The sequence below is a fragment of the Astyanax mexicanus genome, chromosome 15, assembly GCF_023375975.1.
Source record: "Astyanax mexicanus isolate ESR-SI-001 chromosome 15, AstMex3_surface, whole genome shotgun sequence".
Classification (NCBI taxonomy): Eukaryota; Metazoa; Chordata; class Actinopteri; order Characiformes; family Acestrorhamphidae; genus Astyanax; species Astyanax mexicanus.
The window spans coordinates 23,151,220-23,166,562 of record NC_064422.1 but is presented as its reverse complement, the minus strand read 5'-3'; the positions used below and the strand labels follow the sequence as shown (position 1 = coordinate 23,166,562).

The window sequence follows — 15,343 nt, the reverse complement described above, 5'->3', positions numbered from 1 at the left end:
GCGGGAGTGGCCCGGCTTGACCCTTTTGTTTGGGCCGCAGGACCCAGGCTGTGAGCCCCAGCCGCGGGGCATTTGCATAATCCCTCACTGATTTACAACTGACTGGGCCCTCCAAACACACTCTTAGCCCCGGCGGTTTAGAATATTCACAGTTAATCTGCTGTTATTGTTGCAATCTGTCCTCATTAGGCCCAACTGACCTCTCCATTAGATCAGATTGAATAGATCGCCACTGAAAGGGCTCACCAGGAAATGGAGCAATTATCATTCCCAATGTCTTGTTTTAAAAAAAATAAACTTTTTTTTTTTAAAATAAAGATTATGGGGACCTAAACTTTTCTATTTTATTTGGACTTGCTCTGTTTGTAAAAGCTAGAAAGTTTGATCTGGGGCATGTATTTAAGAAAGCCAAGTTAGTGAATGTAGAATGCCAATTGTTTTACTTTTTTATTTTTTCTCTCTGTTAATTTCTGGACTCAAAATTGACTTAACTCACTTTGACTTTGTTCTTTGAAATGTGGCAAGATTTCTTGATGAGTGCACCAATAGAAATGCTCCTAAATTACTTGTAAATAAAATCTTTTTTTATATTGACTTTCATTAAAAAGATAAAGGGCATTTGATTTGCTTGTACTTTAAATTGCATACAAATTTGGAGGCACTATATATTATATGGATGTTCCAGTAAAACCCTGTTCCCTATAAGTTCCATGTAAGTGTGCCTGTGTGTGTACAAAGACAAAAAGAGAAAGTGTATCTCAGAGAGAGTGTGTGTGTGTGGGTGTGTGTGTCTGTTGGCCTGTGTAAACGGTGAGAGGTGTGCTGCCTGAGGTGTGGACTGACGCTGTGTGTCACAGTTTGGGCGACGCTCATTTAGCGCTGTGATTTACACACTCGCTCGCTGCTTCTCAGAGGCAGGCCACTGGTCCCTATGTCAATGTTTAACAAGGGGACCACGCTAGCACGGTGGATCATAAATCAAACCGGCAGCATGCACCCATACAGCCTGCCTCTCTCTCTCTCCCTCTCTCACTCTCTCCCTCTATCTCTCTCTCTCTCTCTCTCTCTCTCTCTCCGTTCGCCACCAGCATGCCAGCCATATAGGTCTCCCCTCCACTTTACACACTGAGGAGCCTCAGCAGAAACAGGCTGGTACTGTGATGATAAAGACTAAAGCAGTGACTGGGACAGTGTGTTTTTTCTTTTCTTTCTAGTGGTTTCTATTTGAAAATAGTCACCGTCCAATGAAAAACAAGTATCTCTAAAACAGCCGCTTTACAGTAGAGAGAGAAAAAACCTTCTTAACATTATAAAATGCCTTGTCTTGTATACGAGCTGCATGGGAAAAAATGTGTCCACTTGAAGATTGAAAATCTCTGGAATAAGATGGATGACCACAATCCATCAAACCAAGCTGAACTGCTTGAATTTTTACACCAGTAGTGGCATAAAGTTATCCAAAAGCAGTGTGTAAGACTGGTGGAGGAGAACATGCCAAGATGGAGGAAAACTGTGATTAAAAAACAGGGTTATTCCACCAAATATTGATTTCTGGACAGTTAAAAATGTATGAATATGAACTTGTTTTCTTTGCATTATTTGAGGTCTGAAAGCTCTGCATCTTTTTTGTTGTTTCAGCCATTTCTCATTTTCTGCAAATAAATGCTTTAAATGACAATATTTTTATTTGGAATTTGGGAGAAATGTTGTTCATAGTTTATAGAATAAAACAACAATGTTCATTTTACTCAAACATATACCTATAAATAGCAAAATCAGAGAAACTGATTTAGAAACTGAAGTGCTCTCTTAATTTTTTTCTAGAGCTGTAATTGTACTACTAATCATTTTCCTGAATGCAATATTAATATTGTGACATGTTGGATTGTTGACTTCTGGTGATAATTCCTGTATTTTGTAACATTAAGGTATGCAGTATATTGCAGAAAAATATTTGTTTCTGTTCTATCTTGTAGCTCTATATTATAGTACTGTTTATCTCAAGATTTTTTGCAATGTGAACAGAATTGAAACAGCTTCAATAGACTGATGAAGTCGAATTAAACTCTCACTCCCTAAAAAAGAGCCTCATTTCATGACATGAACACCTTGCCAACTGTTTAGCATGGGTAGGATCCATCATGCTTTGGGAATGTGTTGTAGCCAGTGGTATTGGCAGTGTTATACAAGTGGGGAAATGTCATTAAACAAGGGAAATGTCATTGCAGACCTATTACAGACCCTTCAAACGTTGGACACCTTTGGAAACTTTAAGAAAAGTATCCACCTGATGTCTGTTTTATAAAACTATTAACCTAAGAAGCTATTCAGATCTCAGATTCTTCTCACTCACACAAAGGTGGAGGTACTAAATCCCATTCCGCACCGAGGCCGTGTTTTGCAGGACAGCATGGGTGGTGGGTGGGCGAGTGGGAGAAAGGAGCAGTGTGTGTGCAGGCATTCACTAATCCAGTCAGTCATCACTCCCCTGCCGGGGTCAAGCGCCGTGCTCCCCTCTTCAACCTCACACACACACACACACACACAGGCTAAACCCCATCAGAAGGCCCTAAGCCCTGCACGGGGGAAGGAGAGCAGCGCTATGACCATTCATATGCTAATAGCTTTTAAAGACTCATTAATACACCAGAGTATTTGATCAATAAGTGACTGGCTGCCAGTTACCCATTTAGAAGCTAATTCTGAGGCTAAACTAATTTGGTGATGTTTTCTTTCAGGTGTTTGTATGGCAGACACTGATTTGATAATCCGACAACAATTAGCTCAGGATGCAGATAAAACATGTACATCAAGCATATTTTAAAACAGTGTAGAGTATATAGTATGAATTACGACTACACTTGGGTCATTATGAAAAATTCCAGAATCCATTTCGAAATATCTGTTTGATGCCAATATGGCAGATGAAGATGGCCAAGTGTTTTTTATATTGTGAAATGCTATTGTGAAATAGCAGTTAACAGGAACTGTGGAAATCAAGTTGAGATCTGGTACACCAATAGTGTTTTTTCACTGCATAATACCTGCACTACTTAACTTTACTTGACTTTCACCTTTCCGTTTAGTGCCTGGTCCCTGACATCTTTTCAATACAATAGATACCCACCCCTAAAATGTAGCTGGTGACACTGAAGCTCCTGCTGCCTTCTTTCATCAGCCACCAACAGCACTATTTTTATAAGCTGCCATTGTAAGTTAAATTAAAAAAAAGTAATCGTTACTGTACCTTTCGTAGGAGATTTTACAAACCACTAGTTTGGCTGGATGTCTGTATTGCACCACACAGAGTGATTGATTATTTTTTTCTAGCCAGTCCGCACTCTGCAAGGTGTATACATCCCTTTATAGTCCTTGTTCCACAAGCGAGCATATACTAACAAGTATGCTTAAATATTAAAAGGGGTAGTAGAGGAGTTGTGTGGTTACTTGCAGTGGAAAAGCTCTAGGAAATAAAATTGGCTTAAGTTTGGACACAGGAACCAGAAAACCTTGACCACTGACTTTCTGTGCTTATTTTGAGATTAAATTGCTTAAAACAAGATGAAAAGTAAGACTAAGTAAGTGAAGTAAGATTACGATTATAATTCCTAAAATAATCAAAATCAATAATCCTCTTTTCATTACAGTCCTACTGTAACGATCCTGACCTGGTCCTGGAGCTGAAGAACCTGATTGTTATATTTGCAGACACGTTACAGGTATTTCACACCTTGCAGTCATGATTCCTCACAGTTTGCAGCAATCTGTCCATCAATTGAATATGTACACAACTGTCCCTATATCAGCACATTATTCCATATGATTGTAATCTTACAGCTTAAGTCTAATTCTAAGTGTTCTTCTCTTTCTTGTGTTGTGAGCAGGGTTACGGTTTCTCAGTGAACCGACTGTTTGACCTTTTGTTTGAGATTCGAGATCAATATAATGAAACACTTTTGAAGAAGTGGGCTCTCGTTTTTAGGTAAGGCAACATTAACTGGATTTTAGCTGTAGCTCCACATTTGGAAAAGGCTGTATGTAATTAATCGTGAGGTATATTTGATATATTTTTTCATTTTGTTACTTCTTTGTTGAACCAGAGAGATATTCGAGGAGGACAACTACAGCCCCATTCCTGTAGAAACTGAAGAAGAGTACAAGTCTGTGATCAGTAGATTCCCCTTCCACGATGCAGAGATTGAAAAGGTTTGTGCTTTTTTTTTTTTTTATACCAAAAGCTCCGTTATAGTAAAATCTTTTGAGATTTACATGGGGGGAGAAAGCGCCATCTACCCACTCAGAGAGAGTAAGGCCAATTGTGCTGTCTTAGGGCTCTGGTTGCCGATGGCAAGCTACATGAACAGGATTCAAACCAGTAATCTCCGATCACAGTAGCAGCGCTTAACCCGCTAGACCACTCGGAGACCTGTAAATGGGGTTTCTGCAGGAATTGCTTGTCAATGTGCTTGGACATTTCTAGCCACTCACTTACTGCACTGCACTGTCTACTGGGGGTAGTAATACCTGCTATGATTTATTCCTGATACGCATAAGACACTGTGGATCAAGAAATATTAAATGTCTGCTTAGCTGCACCCATCCATGTGCCCCCCACTCCCACTATCAGGCCTTGCTCGAACTTTGATAAGTGAAAGTAACTGTTAAAAGAAGTCTCCTCTTTATCTTGTGCTTCGTTCTGTAGCAACCATTTCCAAAGAAGCTCCCGATGTCCCAGTCAGTGCCTCAAATCTACATTCAGGTGAAGGAATTCATCTACGCCAGCCTAAAGTTCTCCGAATCACTACATCGCAGGTGAGTGCACTTTAAATTCCCACCAGTCTTTAAAAGAGATCTTGTTCAGTGATTTACACTTACAGCGAGCACTTCGTTAGAAATATCTTTTCAGGTTGTAAATCTCTGTTCTACCACATTTCTATCAGATTCAGAACCAATGACTGGGATCAGCCCTGAAGAATAGTGGTGGGACAAATATTGATATCACTATATATTGTGTTGTTTACATTTGCAATGCGTTTGATATGTGGCGTCAATACTCCATGTGGTGGTGCTAATAAAATAAATAGGGTAAACCTCCAGTGAAGAATATTGGTTGTCAAATTCTGTGAAACTGATGAAAAATAAATTTAGAATTCCTGGTATTTGATTATTTGGGAGTATTTTATTCACTTCAGTAACACAGATGCTGTGAAGTATAGTAAAGAACTGTATTTTGATTAGGGCTGGGTATTGCAATTCGATACCAAAAAAGGCACCAAACCAAATCTAAAAAATCTCTCTACCCTGAGATATTATAAAACAGTAAAAAAAAAAAAATAGTCTAGTCTGCCAGACCTAAATAACAATGCTCTATTATTGCTGTCCACTCACAATAATACTGGGAAATTCCAGCATAAACAAAATGTGGATTATTTTAATTAAGTCTTAACTCTCTGACACTACTAAAACTGATGCATCCAGTAATATTCTTAGGGAAAAATATTTTATGTTTAAGCAGTTAAAGCAACGCTGTTTTTTTTTAAGAAAGTGCCGCAAACATCCTCAAAAAGTAAAAAACAAAAAACAAGATCCAAAAGTATGGCAGCCTCTCATGATGACAGTATGAGAATGAGATATCTCATGTCGGCTGTTAAATAAATACATTGTGCCAGAATAATTATCACTTTTTGGTTTCAATTTATTTTTTGGTTGCAATTTAGAAAAAGGGATTGAAAAAAGTACTGTTTAGGTATCGATATCGAAAAATTTAAAACAATACCCAGCCCTACTTGTGATATACATAGTACCACAGAATTAGAGTATTGTGAAATCATAGTTATTGTGGGCATCGTATTGAGATAAGATCATATTGAGATAATGTATTATCGTTCATCGTTCATTACCCCCTACTAAAGAATAATAGATTTGTGACTTGATGGATTATTTTGCTGGAAGTAGCCAATAGCTAGTTAACCAAATAGCTAGCGTAGCATTAAAGCTAATGATGCAAACAAACTTAAAATGAAACTTTTTCCTGAAACCAAACATAATCAAACATTTGACCAAAAACCTAATACAAAACATTATTTTTAGTGGGTTTACATAATTTACCATTGTTTGTACTGAATAACCTATATGTTTTTTTGTCTTAAGGTTTATAGAAAAAACATTGCAAAACTAGATTGAAAATAAATACATCACAGCATACATACCATCAAAGTACAATATGGATGCTATGGGATTTAAATAGGGAAAAGAGTGCTTTTTACCCAGTTTTTCCCAGCTGGATTACTTAGTTATGCTTGATGACAGATCAAAGGTACAACGCAGGTTAGATTATAGGTGGAAGGGTGATGTATGTAATTTACTATGATCTTCTAAAGTTTTAAAGCTCAGAATACTGGCATGTTACCCGGCACAGCTTGTTACAATAAATCATTAAGTCATACTTTGATAGAAATGATTTGTTAAGAATCATTTCATCTGCCAAAAAATTGGTGCATCCCATATGTACTATCGCCAAGCATCTCCCCTCTGCTGAGCAGAATCTGAGAAGCTGCTTATTTCACTTGTCACTCATCTCCTGTTAGTACTGGCCTGCGGAGCTGTTATCTGAGATAGGAATAGGAATAAAGAGAGAGTAAGTAAGTAAGTTGACCCTGAACCGAAACCCCTTTTAGACCCTGAGTCCGAACTGCCTGTGACATTATCCACAGCCAGACGAGAGGGAGCTCCTTGCTGCCCTCCACCTCTAGCCTTCTTCACTGCCAATATTTGCTCTCTTTAAGCTCTGTGGCATTCAACATAGCATTGTGAGGGGTCTGTGTTGTGCTTGTCATGGGATCCTCAAATCCTTTCCCCAGGGAGCTTAACCTTTCGCCCTGCGAGATGGACCATAATGCGTAAAGAGATATATAGTGTTACGTTTAGCTGTGGTTTGCAGCTGATATTGATCTTGCCTCCTTCTGCTTCTCTATTGTTTTAAAGGCAAATACTCCAATGACTACTAACTAGGGATGCACCGAATATCTGTCAACCAAACTGTAAAATGGCGAGAAAAAAGCATGTTTGATGGTCAGCTGAATAAATGAAAAGACGGTGACTAATATATTTAATATAAAAAGTCATATTACAGTTTCTTTGCTAAAGTTAGGATTTTTTTAAGCAGCAGCGGCAGCGGCCTACACTCCGCACACCCTCATCCTCCAGCCTCTACTGAATACAATACAGAGAGTGAGAGAGGGAGCCGTTTAGCAGCAGGTTTGAGTTGACTTTTGAGTTGACTACCAATCTCTTTTTCCATTTGAGAGGTACAAGCTGTACAGGGCTAAGATTAGGACTAACATTAGCTGAGGTGACTTTGCCTTCTTTGTTTAACCCTTTCAGACCTGAATTATCTCCAATGATGGGAAAAATGTAGATAAGAATGCTGTTTTCTGTCTGTACTATAAAATCTATAATAAATAAATCCAGTTAACTAATAACGATTAGTTTTGTTTTTGTTCATTTCCATTGCATTGAGAGCATGTGTGCGATATTTTAGATTTCATATTGACCTTTTTATTTTAATAACATTCCAGAAACATTGAAAAAAAAAACATGATTATATAGTGTTCTAAATCAAATCTAAATGTTCTAAAATAAAAATTAGCTGTTACTTTGTGGGTGGGACCAAATTACTGTTTTATTGGTTTCTAAACTTGTTCATTGGCTGGTTCATGGTCTGTTCTAATGGACAACAGGTCTAAAATAGTGCAAATAGTGTTATGTGCAACAAAACATAAAAACAAATAAATAAAGAGAATATGTCAATTGTAATGGATGCTAGGTTTTAAAGGGTTAAATTTCACTTACGTGTGACTTGAGTAGCACTACTAAGATACATTTCTGACTACAATTGCGCTGCTGAGGTAAATTGTGTGATTAGGATAGCACAGTGGAAATAAATTCATACGTAAAATAGCACTGCTGGGGTATATATTTTAAATTGTAATACATTTTTCTTTGTAATTTAATTTATTAAATGATGAAATAAGTGGCAATATGAAATTAACCTTGGAAAAACATGTTCAGTCTTCAGTATTCGAACAAATATTTTATTTGGTTTGGTTTTGGCCAAGACTTTTCATTTAGGTGCATCTCTTACTATTAACAAACAATACACCGCTCATCCCCGATCTCTGGCAGCATCCGCAGCATGGAGCCAGGGTTCCCACGAGCACCAGGCACACTACACTGGATGTGGCACCAGTGATGGGAATGTTGTTAATATTCTGTGGGTTTCTCTCCGGAGCTGCAGCTCTGTGGTCCTGGGTTGTAATCCCTGTTGGTAGCACCACTGAGCCCCATGTTGCTGCTTGTTATGTCAGTATGGTCAGGCTGCTCCAGCCTGGTCTCCTGGCAGGAGAAACAGCGGTCGGTTGGGTAACAGTATGGAGTGTGTGTGTGTGGGTGCTGTTGACAGCGATGCAGGCGGCTGATCTTAACGCTGTGTCTTTCCCCGCTGGCTCTGCAGTAATCAATGCAAATGACCGCAAATTTCACACTCCGCTCTAATTGTTTCTTTGTCATGTTAAGGGAGTGGTAATGAGCGGCCTCTGGACCTTTCTATTGAGTGTTTGCTTACCTGATCCCTCCCTCCTAATCAACACCTCTCTCTCTCTCCCACACACACACACAAACTCACACACACACACAGACCCTGTCTGCAAAATCAACAGACACTAGCAGCATCCTGCTAATACTCGCACCTAGTTGCTGCTGCTGAGCCAGACAGCGGGGAGACAAGTTCAGGGTTAAAGTCTGTTATAGGATATAAGTGTATGGAGGTCCTAATCTATAATAGAGAACTGAGTCAAGGGACGGTCTATAAATAAATATTTGACCTAAAATTATTAGATATATTAATATTGTATTAAAACGAACCATTGCATTGCAATAAAATGACTTTTTCACTATTTTCCTTCACATTTTCCCCATTAGAGATGTTAGCACACATCAGGCATGTGCAATTATTTCTCTATACCAAAGTATTGCAATATTATATTTTGCAAAACTTTGGCCTATTGCTAGGGGTGGGCGATATGGCCTAAAATAACATCACAAAAGTGAATAGTATTTTCGCGATAACGATACTTTTGGCGATAGGACAAAACACTGAATTAGAAAAATTATTTCAAAAATGAATTACTGCAACAAAATTACCATTTTTAATAAGAAAAAACCCTATTTAAGATATTTAAAAAATTGTAACAGAAGTCTATGATCCAGAATGTCATGATACTAATAATGCACTCCAAATTTCTCCATATATCCAGGATAAAAGTAAAATAAATAATACAGGACAGATGTAATCTGTCTGTAGTAGATATATATTTGGAAATGAGAACAGTGTTAATTTTTCTTTTGCTAAAAACAGCAAGAAAAAAACAGTACTTTTAAGGTAATAATTGAAGGTGGTTGATATGGCACCATATTTCAGGGTATAATATTGTTCACAATATTCAAAAATGTTGGCGATATCGTTGTGCACAATACGATATAGCACACCCCTACCTTTCGCAATAAAAATTCTTTATCCCATAATAAAAATATATTGTCCCAGAAATTATAAAAATAAACATCATCATTGTAGTTTTAAGACCATTAGTTGATATTAGTTAAGATGTTGTTAATCAATACAAAATTACAATATAAAACTTTAATATTTATTAATGTTTAATAATGTCTTAACTAGTGTCAGATACTAATTAGTTGAGACATTATTTAGCCATTTGAAAATGTTTATAACTGTCAAAAGTACTGATATTTGTGACCATGATTTAATATTCAACATTAATTTAACAATACTTAATTATTGACATGATTATTTATTTATTTTTATTATTTATTTATTTTTAAACCATAAAGGACTAGTGGATGACCAACACCAACTGTGAGACTAAGCAACTAATGAGCCTTTGTCTCTGTCTCTGAGTACATTAACAAGATGGAACAGCTAGGTAGAAGTTTCTTATTGAGTGGAGAGTAGTGAGTGAACACTATGTTTAAGAACCCCAGCAGCACTGCTGTGTCTGATCCACTTTTACTAGCCCAACACACACTAACTAACCAAATCTCATACACCACCACCATGCCAATTAGTGTCACTGGTGGAAAAACAGATACAGAACTACAGTCTATTGTTGTAGAACTACAAGGTTTTCCTGTATGCTCTGAGGAGCAGAAAAAATGGATAATGGGTGTAGAAAAAAAGGAGTTGGTCAGAAGAAACGGAAGTTTAAATACTTTTGTCCATATGTTGTCAAAAAATGTTATTTTGTGAAAGCTGAATTTTCTTTTCTTTCTTCTTCTTCTTCTTCTTTCTCTTCAGCTCTACTGAGATTGACGACATGCTTCGTAAATCTACTAACCTCCTGCTGACCAGGACGCTGAGCGGCTGCTTACAGAACCTCATCAAAAAGCCCCACATAGGATTAACCGAGGTCAGAGCCGCGTCCCTGCAGACATAACTCGCGTATGAAAAAACACTTTGAGAGTCTGCGAGTGCTACTTGAACAAGTCTTGACAGTGTGAGCTTGTGTTTTGCAGTTGGTTCAGATCATTATAAACACCACGCACTTAGAGCAAGCATGTAAATACCTGGAGGACTTCATCACGAACATCACCAACGTCTCTCCGGAAACCGTTCACACCACAAGACTCTACGGGCTCTCCACCTTTAAGGTTAGACAATCGGCGAAGCCGCTCTGTAATGATGTTTTTGTTTTCTTCCTCTGGGTGTAAATTGATGTGCGATGACATCTGGAATGACGTAGTAACACACGGGTTATCGCTCCAGGAGCTGTCATAAACTTTACAGAACAGTTGCTGCTTCAGGCGTTATGAACTCCAGCAAGACCTCCATGCCAAGTGTCTTGATCAGAAGCCAATTTTTTTTCATTTGTAACCATAAAATGGTAACTAAGCAGACAGCATTTAATTCCTAACCACACTCTTACGCTTTCAGTAAACTAGTGACAACATGTTCAGATCGCGGTAGCTCTTTCATATCAATGCAGCACCCAAATTCAGCTCGGGAATTAACACATCTTAACAGGCTTAACAAAATAAAAGACACTCATTTATACAGTGAGTATTCTTTGATTGCTGAGAAATCTTACTTTTATACTTATGTAGTTATCATTATTGCTTCCAATAGTGCCAAAATAATTATTTTGTATTTTAACTTATTAAAGGCTGCAGGAACAATGCGTAAGAGTCTGTCAGAACATGCAAAGCATGTAGAAAAGCATTCTCAAAAGCATGTTGTTCGTTTTCAGATGTTTTAATCCAAAAAAACAATGGTGATATGTGTCACATATGACACAAAAGGAACATCCGGAGAGCATTACAGGAAAATGTGGGGCAGTGTGATATTCTGACTTCATTTACAGATTGTTTAAGTGCTAAGTTAGTGCTCAAGCTCCTTTTAAAACTTTTTTTTTTTTGCATATACAGGTTTTGTTTCAACAATTTTAACAATTAATTTTTTTTAATGAAATGTCTCATATTGTCATACAGTGGCAAGTGACGACAAGTCTTACTCTGTAGCTAATCAGTAAATATGGTGGTGGTGGTGGTGGTGGTAAATTACTTAGCATGTAGTCAAAATGTTCAGCAACCTTACTGAAGCTCAGTGATTACTTGTTCAGCAGAAGAATAACCTGCTTGCTCATTTCCATGGCTGTAGCACACTGTTCGCATGCTGTTGTCCTTAATTCATCTGTAATTGTACCTTAACTGATTCAGTTTTGAATTTTTGGTAAATATTCAGGACTGGTTCTAGGCTTTCATGGTTTAAGCTGGTTTTTCTTTTTCAAGTTTTGAACAAGGATTTAACAATCAGTAACATTGGCATGGGGTTAAATACATATAATGTGGTAAACATGAATTGGTACATTGCTTACCCTCCATACCACTCATTCGTCCAGAAAGGGGGTGCCCGTGTAAATGTAAGTTTAGTTGAGCCTAATAAACTGCCTAAAATCTACATGGTTTGAGGCAAGTGCAAAACTGATAGTGTATGCAGGTTGTCCAATGCTAAAAGATGTAGGGCTTCCTGTACTTTTTTAGCTACGTTAACCTCTGAGCTTCAGTGCAGAACTAGAGGAAACTGAACAGTAAATTGGACAGTAGATGAAGTGAGGATGTCTCTGACTCATCTGCAGGACGCGAGGCACGCAGCTGAAGGAGAAATCTACACCAAGCTCAACCAGAAGATCGACGAGTTCATCCAGCTGGCCGACTACGAGTGGAACATGGGCGAGTCGGACGGCCGGGCCAGTGGCTACCTCATGGACCTCATCAATTTCCTGCGCAGCACCTTCCAGGTCTTCACACACCTTCCGGTAAGGTGCACTCAGCCCAGATATCACTCAGCTCAGTACACACTGTGTTGTCCTGGTTCTGGTGTGGTCCTTTACATGGTCCAGTGTGTGTTTCTGTTGGGGTTTTTAGTGTACTTGTTCAGCTGCTCCTCCTCTCTGTGTGGTGGCTTTGTAGCGTACGTGTTATTGCATGGTTGGAGTTGAAGGCTGATGTTTTTTCTTTTGTTGTTTTGCAGTCACAGTGTCATTGCAGCAGATGCACCTTTAGCAATAAAAGCAAGAAATATTTTGTTACACAGAGGGGTAAAAAAAGGAGAAAGTCTTTATTTTAAATGTTTTGATGGTTACAGTGGAAGGACATGGTGTTTGACATGGTGTCTCCAATATCAGATTGAAACTACATCTACAGAGTCTCACACTAAGCTCCTGGAACTTCAGTGTAACATCTTGTAAATTGTTGTAAATATTAATTATATTAGACAGTAAAAAGCTAAACAGAAATGCACCATATTAATGAGCAGATCCTGAGCAAGCCGATTTTAAATTCATACTTTACTTTTTGTAAAAAGGCAAAACAAGGACGTCTTTTCAATTAAAAGGAAAAGAAACTGAATGGCAGTGTCTGTGAATGGGTTCAGAAGTCTGTTTTGAAACATAGATAATGCAAAATAATTTGTCAGTGAATAGCTGCTTATTTAATGGGAAGATTAAATTGAATTACCAGCGCTACACTGGATCCTCTTTACAGAGCCATAGAAGAGCCACTTTTGTTTCCTCAAACAAACAACCCTCCAACAATCTCATAAATAAGATATTAGTGTAAATAAACTTAAGAAGTAGAGGGTAGGACAGGGAGTATAATAAAGGGGACTATATGATATTATAACAGCTTATTGGTGTGTTGATTCTCTATGTTAAACAATAAGAAGAATGAAACTAAAGAAATGGTACATATAATTACTGGTAGTTTTTTATGTCAAATTGGTGCATGGAAAACCTCCTTAAAGGAGAACTCCGACATGAAATTGATTTTGGTGTAGTAAAACATGATACAGAGTACTAAACTTTGTTAAACAGGCCACCTCTGCTCTCTTGCGGCTTTCCAAGATCCAGCAATTTTGTGTAGTTTGTCCAAACAGGCTAGAATAGGTTTTAATGGGGCATATTCATGTCCATGCAGATAAATCGCTTTTTACACCGTTATCCAGGCTCAAAGTAGCTCCAGACCTCATTGGTAGAATCCAGAGAGCCCTGCCATTTAAATCAAGGCATTAATCATTTTAAAAGTGCACAAAAAGTTTATCAAAAAACATAGTTTACAACCCGTAGCGTAAACTACATCTCCGGCTGCCGCCATCTTAAAGTAAAGTCATGATCAGTAGAGTGACATGAGATTTAAAAGGCATTTAAATATGTAATCTGTTGTGTTTGGGCACTTTTGGAGACAAAAACTTTAAGTTAAGTGTGACCTGAGTGAGCGATTTACCCATCTCCCATTAAACTTCTTTCCCCAGCACTTTGTGTAACATTGTCTATTATATAGACTAATTGTTGCAGCCCTAGTTAAAAGTTTTTTAATAAACTTCATTTTTCAATAAACTTCTTCTGCACTTTAAAAGTTCTTAATGCCTCGTTTTAAATGTCATTAATGCCTTGTTTTAAATGTCAGGGCTCTCTGGATTCTACCAATGAAGGTGTGGAGCTTCTTTTAGCCTGAATAATGGTGTAAAGAGCACTTTATGTGCAGGGGTAGAATATGCCCAATTAAAACCCATGCTACCCTGTTTGGACAAACTGCACAAAATTGCTGGATCTCGGTAAGCTGCAGGAGAGCGTAGGTGGGCTATTCAACAAAGGGTGGTACTCTTTATCATGTTTTACTACACCACAAGTCAATTTCACACCAGACTTCTTCTTTAATGGCCATATTCTGCTTGAAAACTCAAAACCCTTGTTTATGAAATCAAAATGGTTCTTGTGTGGCTTCAGTTAAAGAACCCTTCTTGTTGGCATCTTTATGTGTAAGAGTGTGATATTGCCCCTGAACCCTCCATTCACCCATTCAGCACAGGTAACTCCCAAACCACCCTCCTTCTTTTCTTTAATAAAGACAGAGTGCCTGCCTGCTTCCCTCCTGTGCTCATGAAGCTCTTACTTTACCTCCAGTTTGGTTTCCACTGCTGTTCAGTTGGTCAGTTTGTTTTATCCAGGAATGTCCTCTCTTTGTTTGTTTCTTTCTTTCTTTCTCTCTCTTTCTTTCCTCCAAGTAACTCTAGCCTTCTATTTGGTTCTGCCAGGCATGCTTGTTTATCAGATCTTTCTTTATCTGTCCATTTATTGTTGCCATACTTTCTTTCCCTGTCTGTGTTTTATTTTGTTGGGGGTTCTGCTCAGAATAACAACAATGATCATGCAGCGATGTCGGTAAGTAAACCCTCCTTACACCCCCAGAGGGGAAAACTAAAAAAATAAATGGTTAAAAAGTAAACCGCATGCTCGTGTCCGCTGTGTGGACCCGCCTCCAGGCTTGCTTTGCTTTATTTCTCCACGTGTCATGCCAAAACATGAACCAGATCAACTGTTGTGCCCACCTGATCTGTTTCCCCTGACTGTCTTAGTGTGGATGCCAGCATCTGCTGAATGCAGAACTGATTATTACTTAATATTCACTTGTGGAGGTTTTCCAGGTCTTATACGTCCCCTGTGTGTTAGCTGTGTCTCAAGTCTGAATGCTGCTTGATCATTGACAGCCTTATCCAAACCTGTGGTCTGAAACATCCTGCAGCAAATGTGCTTAGAAGTAGACTGAAGGAGCCTTAAAGGAACATTAAAATGCTTTCAACTTGATCTCTCCTTGCTGCATCTGTAGCTTTGGGTCTTTTACTTTGGCCATTGGGTTCTATTATAGCTGCATTGTGAGTTGTTAGGTTTTCACCTGACAGTATTAAGCCAAAGAAAATAGTTGTAGTGTTCAGCCA

General features: G+C 38.3%; 1 protein-coding gene across 6 annotated transcripts in view; it reads left to right on the top strand.

Annotated features, from left to right (window-relative positions):
• The window catches only part of exoc6 (exocyst complex component 6), a 66,153-nt gene that overhangs the window by 30,480 nt on the left and 20,330 nt on the right, over nucleotides 1-15,343 (top strand). For 3 of the 6 annotated variants that reach the window (XM_022669208.2, XM_022669204.2, XM_022669205.2), the window contains exons 12-19: nucleotides 3,648-3,719; nucleotides 3,885-3,982; nucleotides 4,101-4,206; nucleotides 4,703-4,812; nucleotides 10,370-10,481; nucleotides 10,588-10,722; nucleotides 12,207-12,386; nucleotides 14,760-14,789. In XM_022669208.2, coding sequence (XP_022524929.2) covers nucleotides 3,648-3,719; nucleotides 3,885-3,982; nucleotides 4,101-4,206; nucleotides 4,703-4,812; nucleotides 10,370-10,481; nucleotides 10,588-10,722; nucleotides 12,207-12,386; nucleotides 14,760-14,789 — 843 coding nt within the window. The remainder of the gene's footprint in view (nucleotides 1-3,647; nucleotides 3,720-3,884; nucleotides 3,983-4,100; nucleotides 4,207-4,702; nucleotides 4,813-10,369; nucleotides 10,482-10,587; nucleotides 10,723-12,206; nucleotides 12,387-14,759; nucleotides 14,790-15,343) is intronic. The other 3 variants (XM_022669206.2, XM_022669207.2, XM_022669209.2) reach the window with 1 other exon arrangement.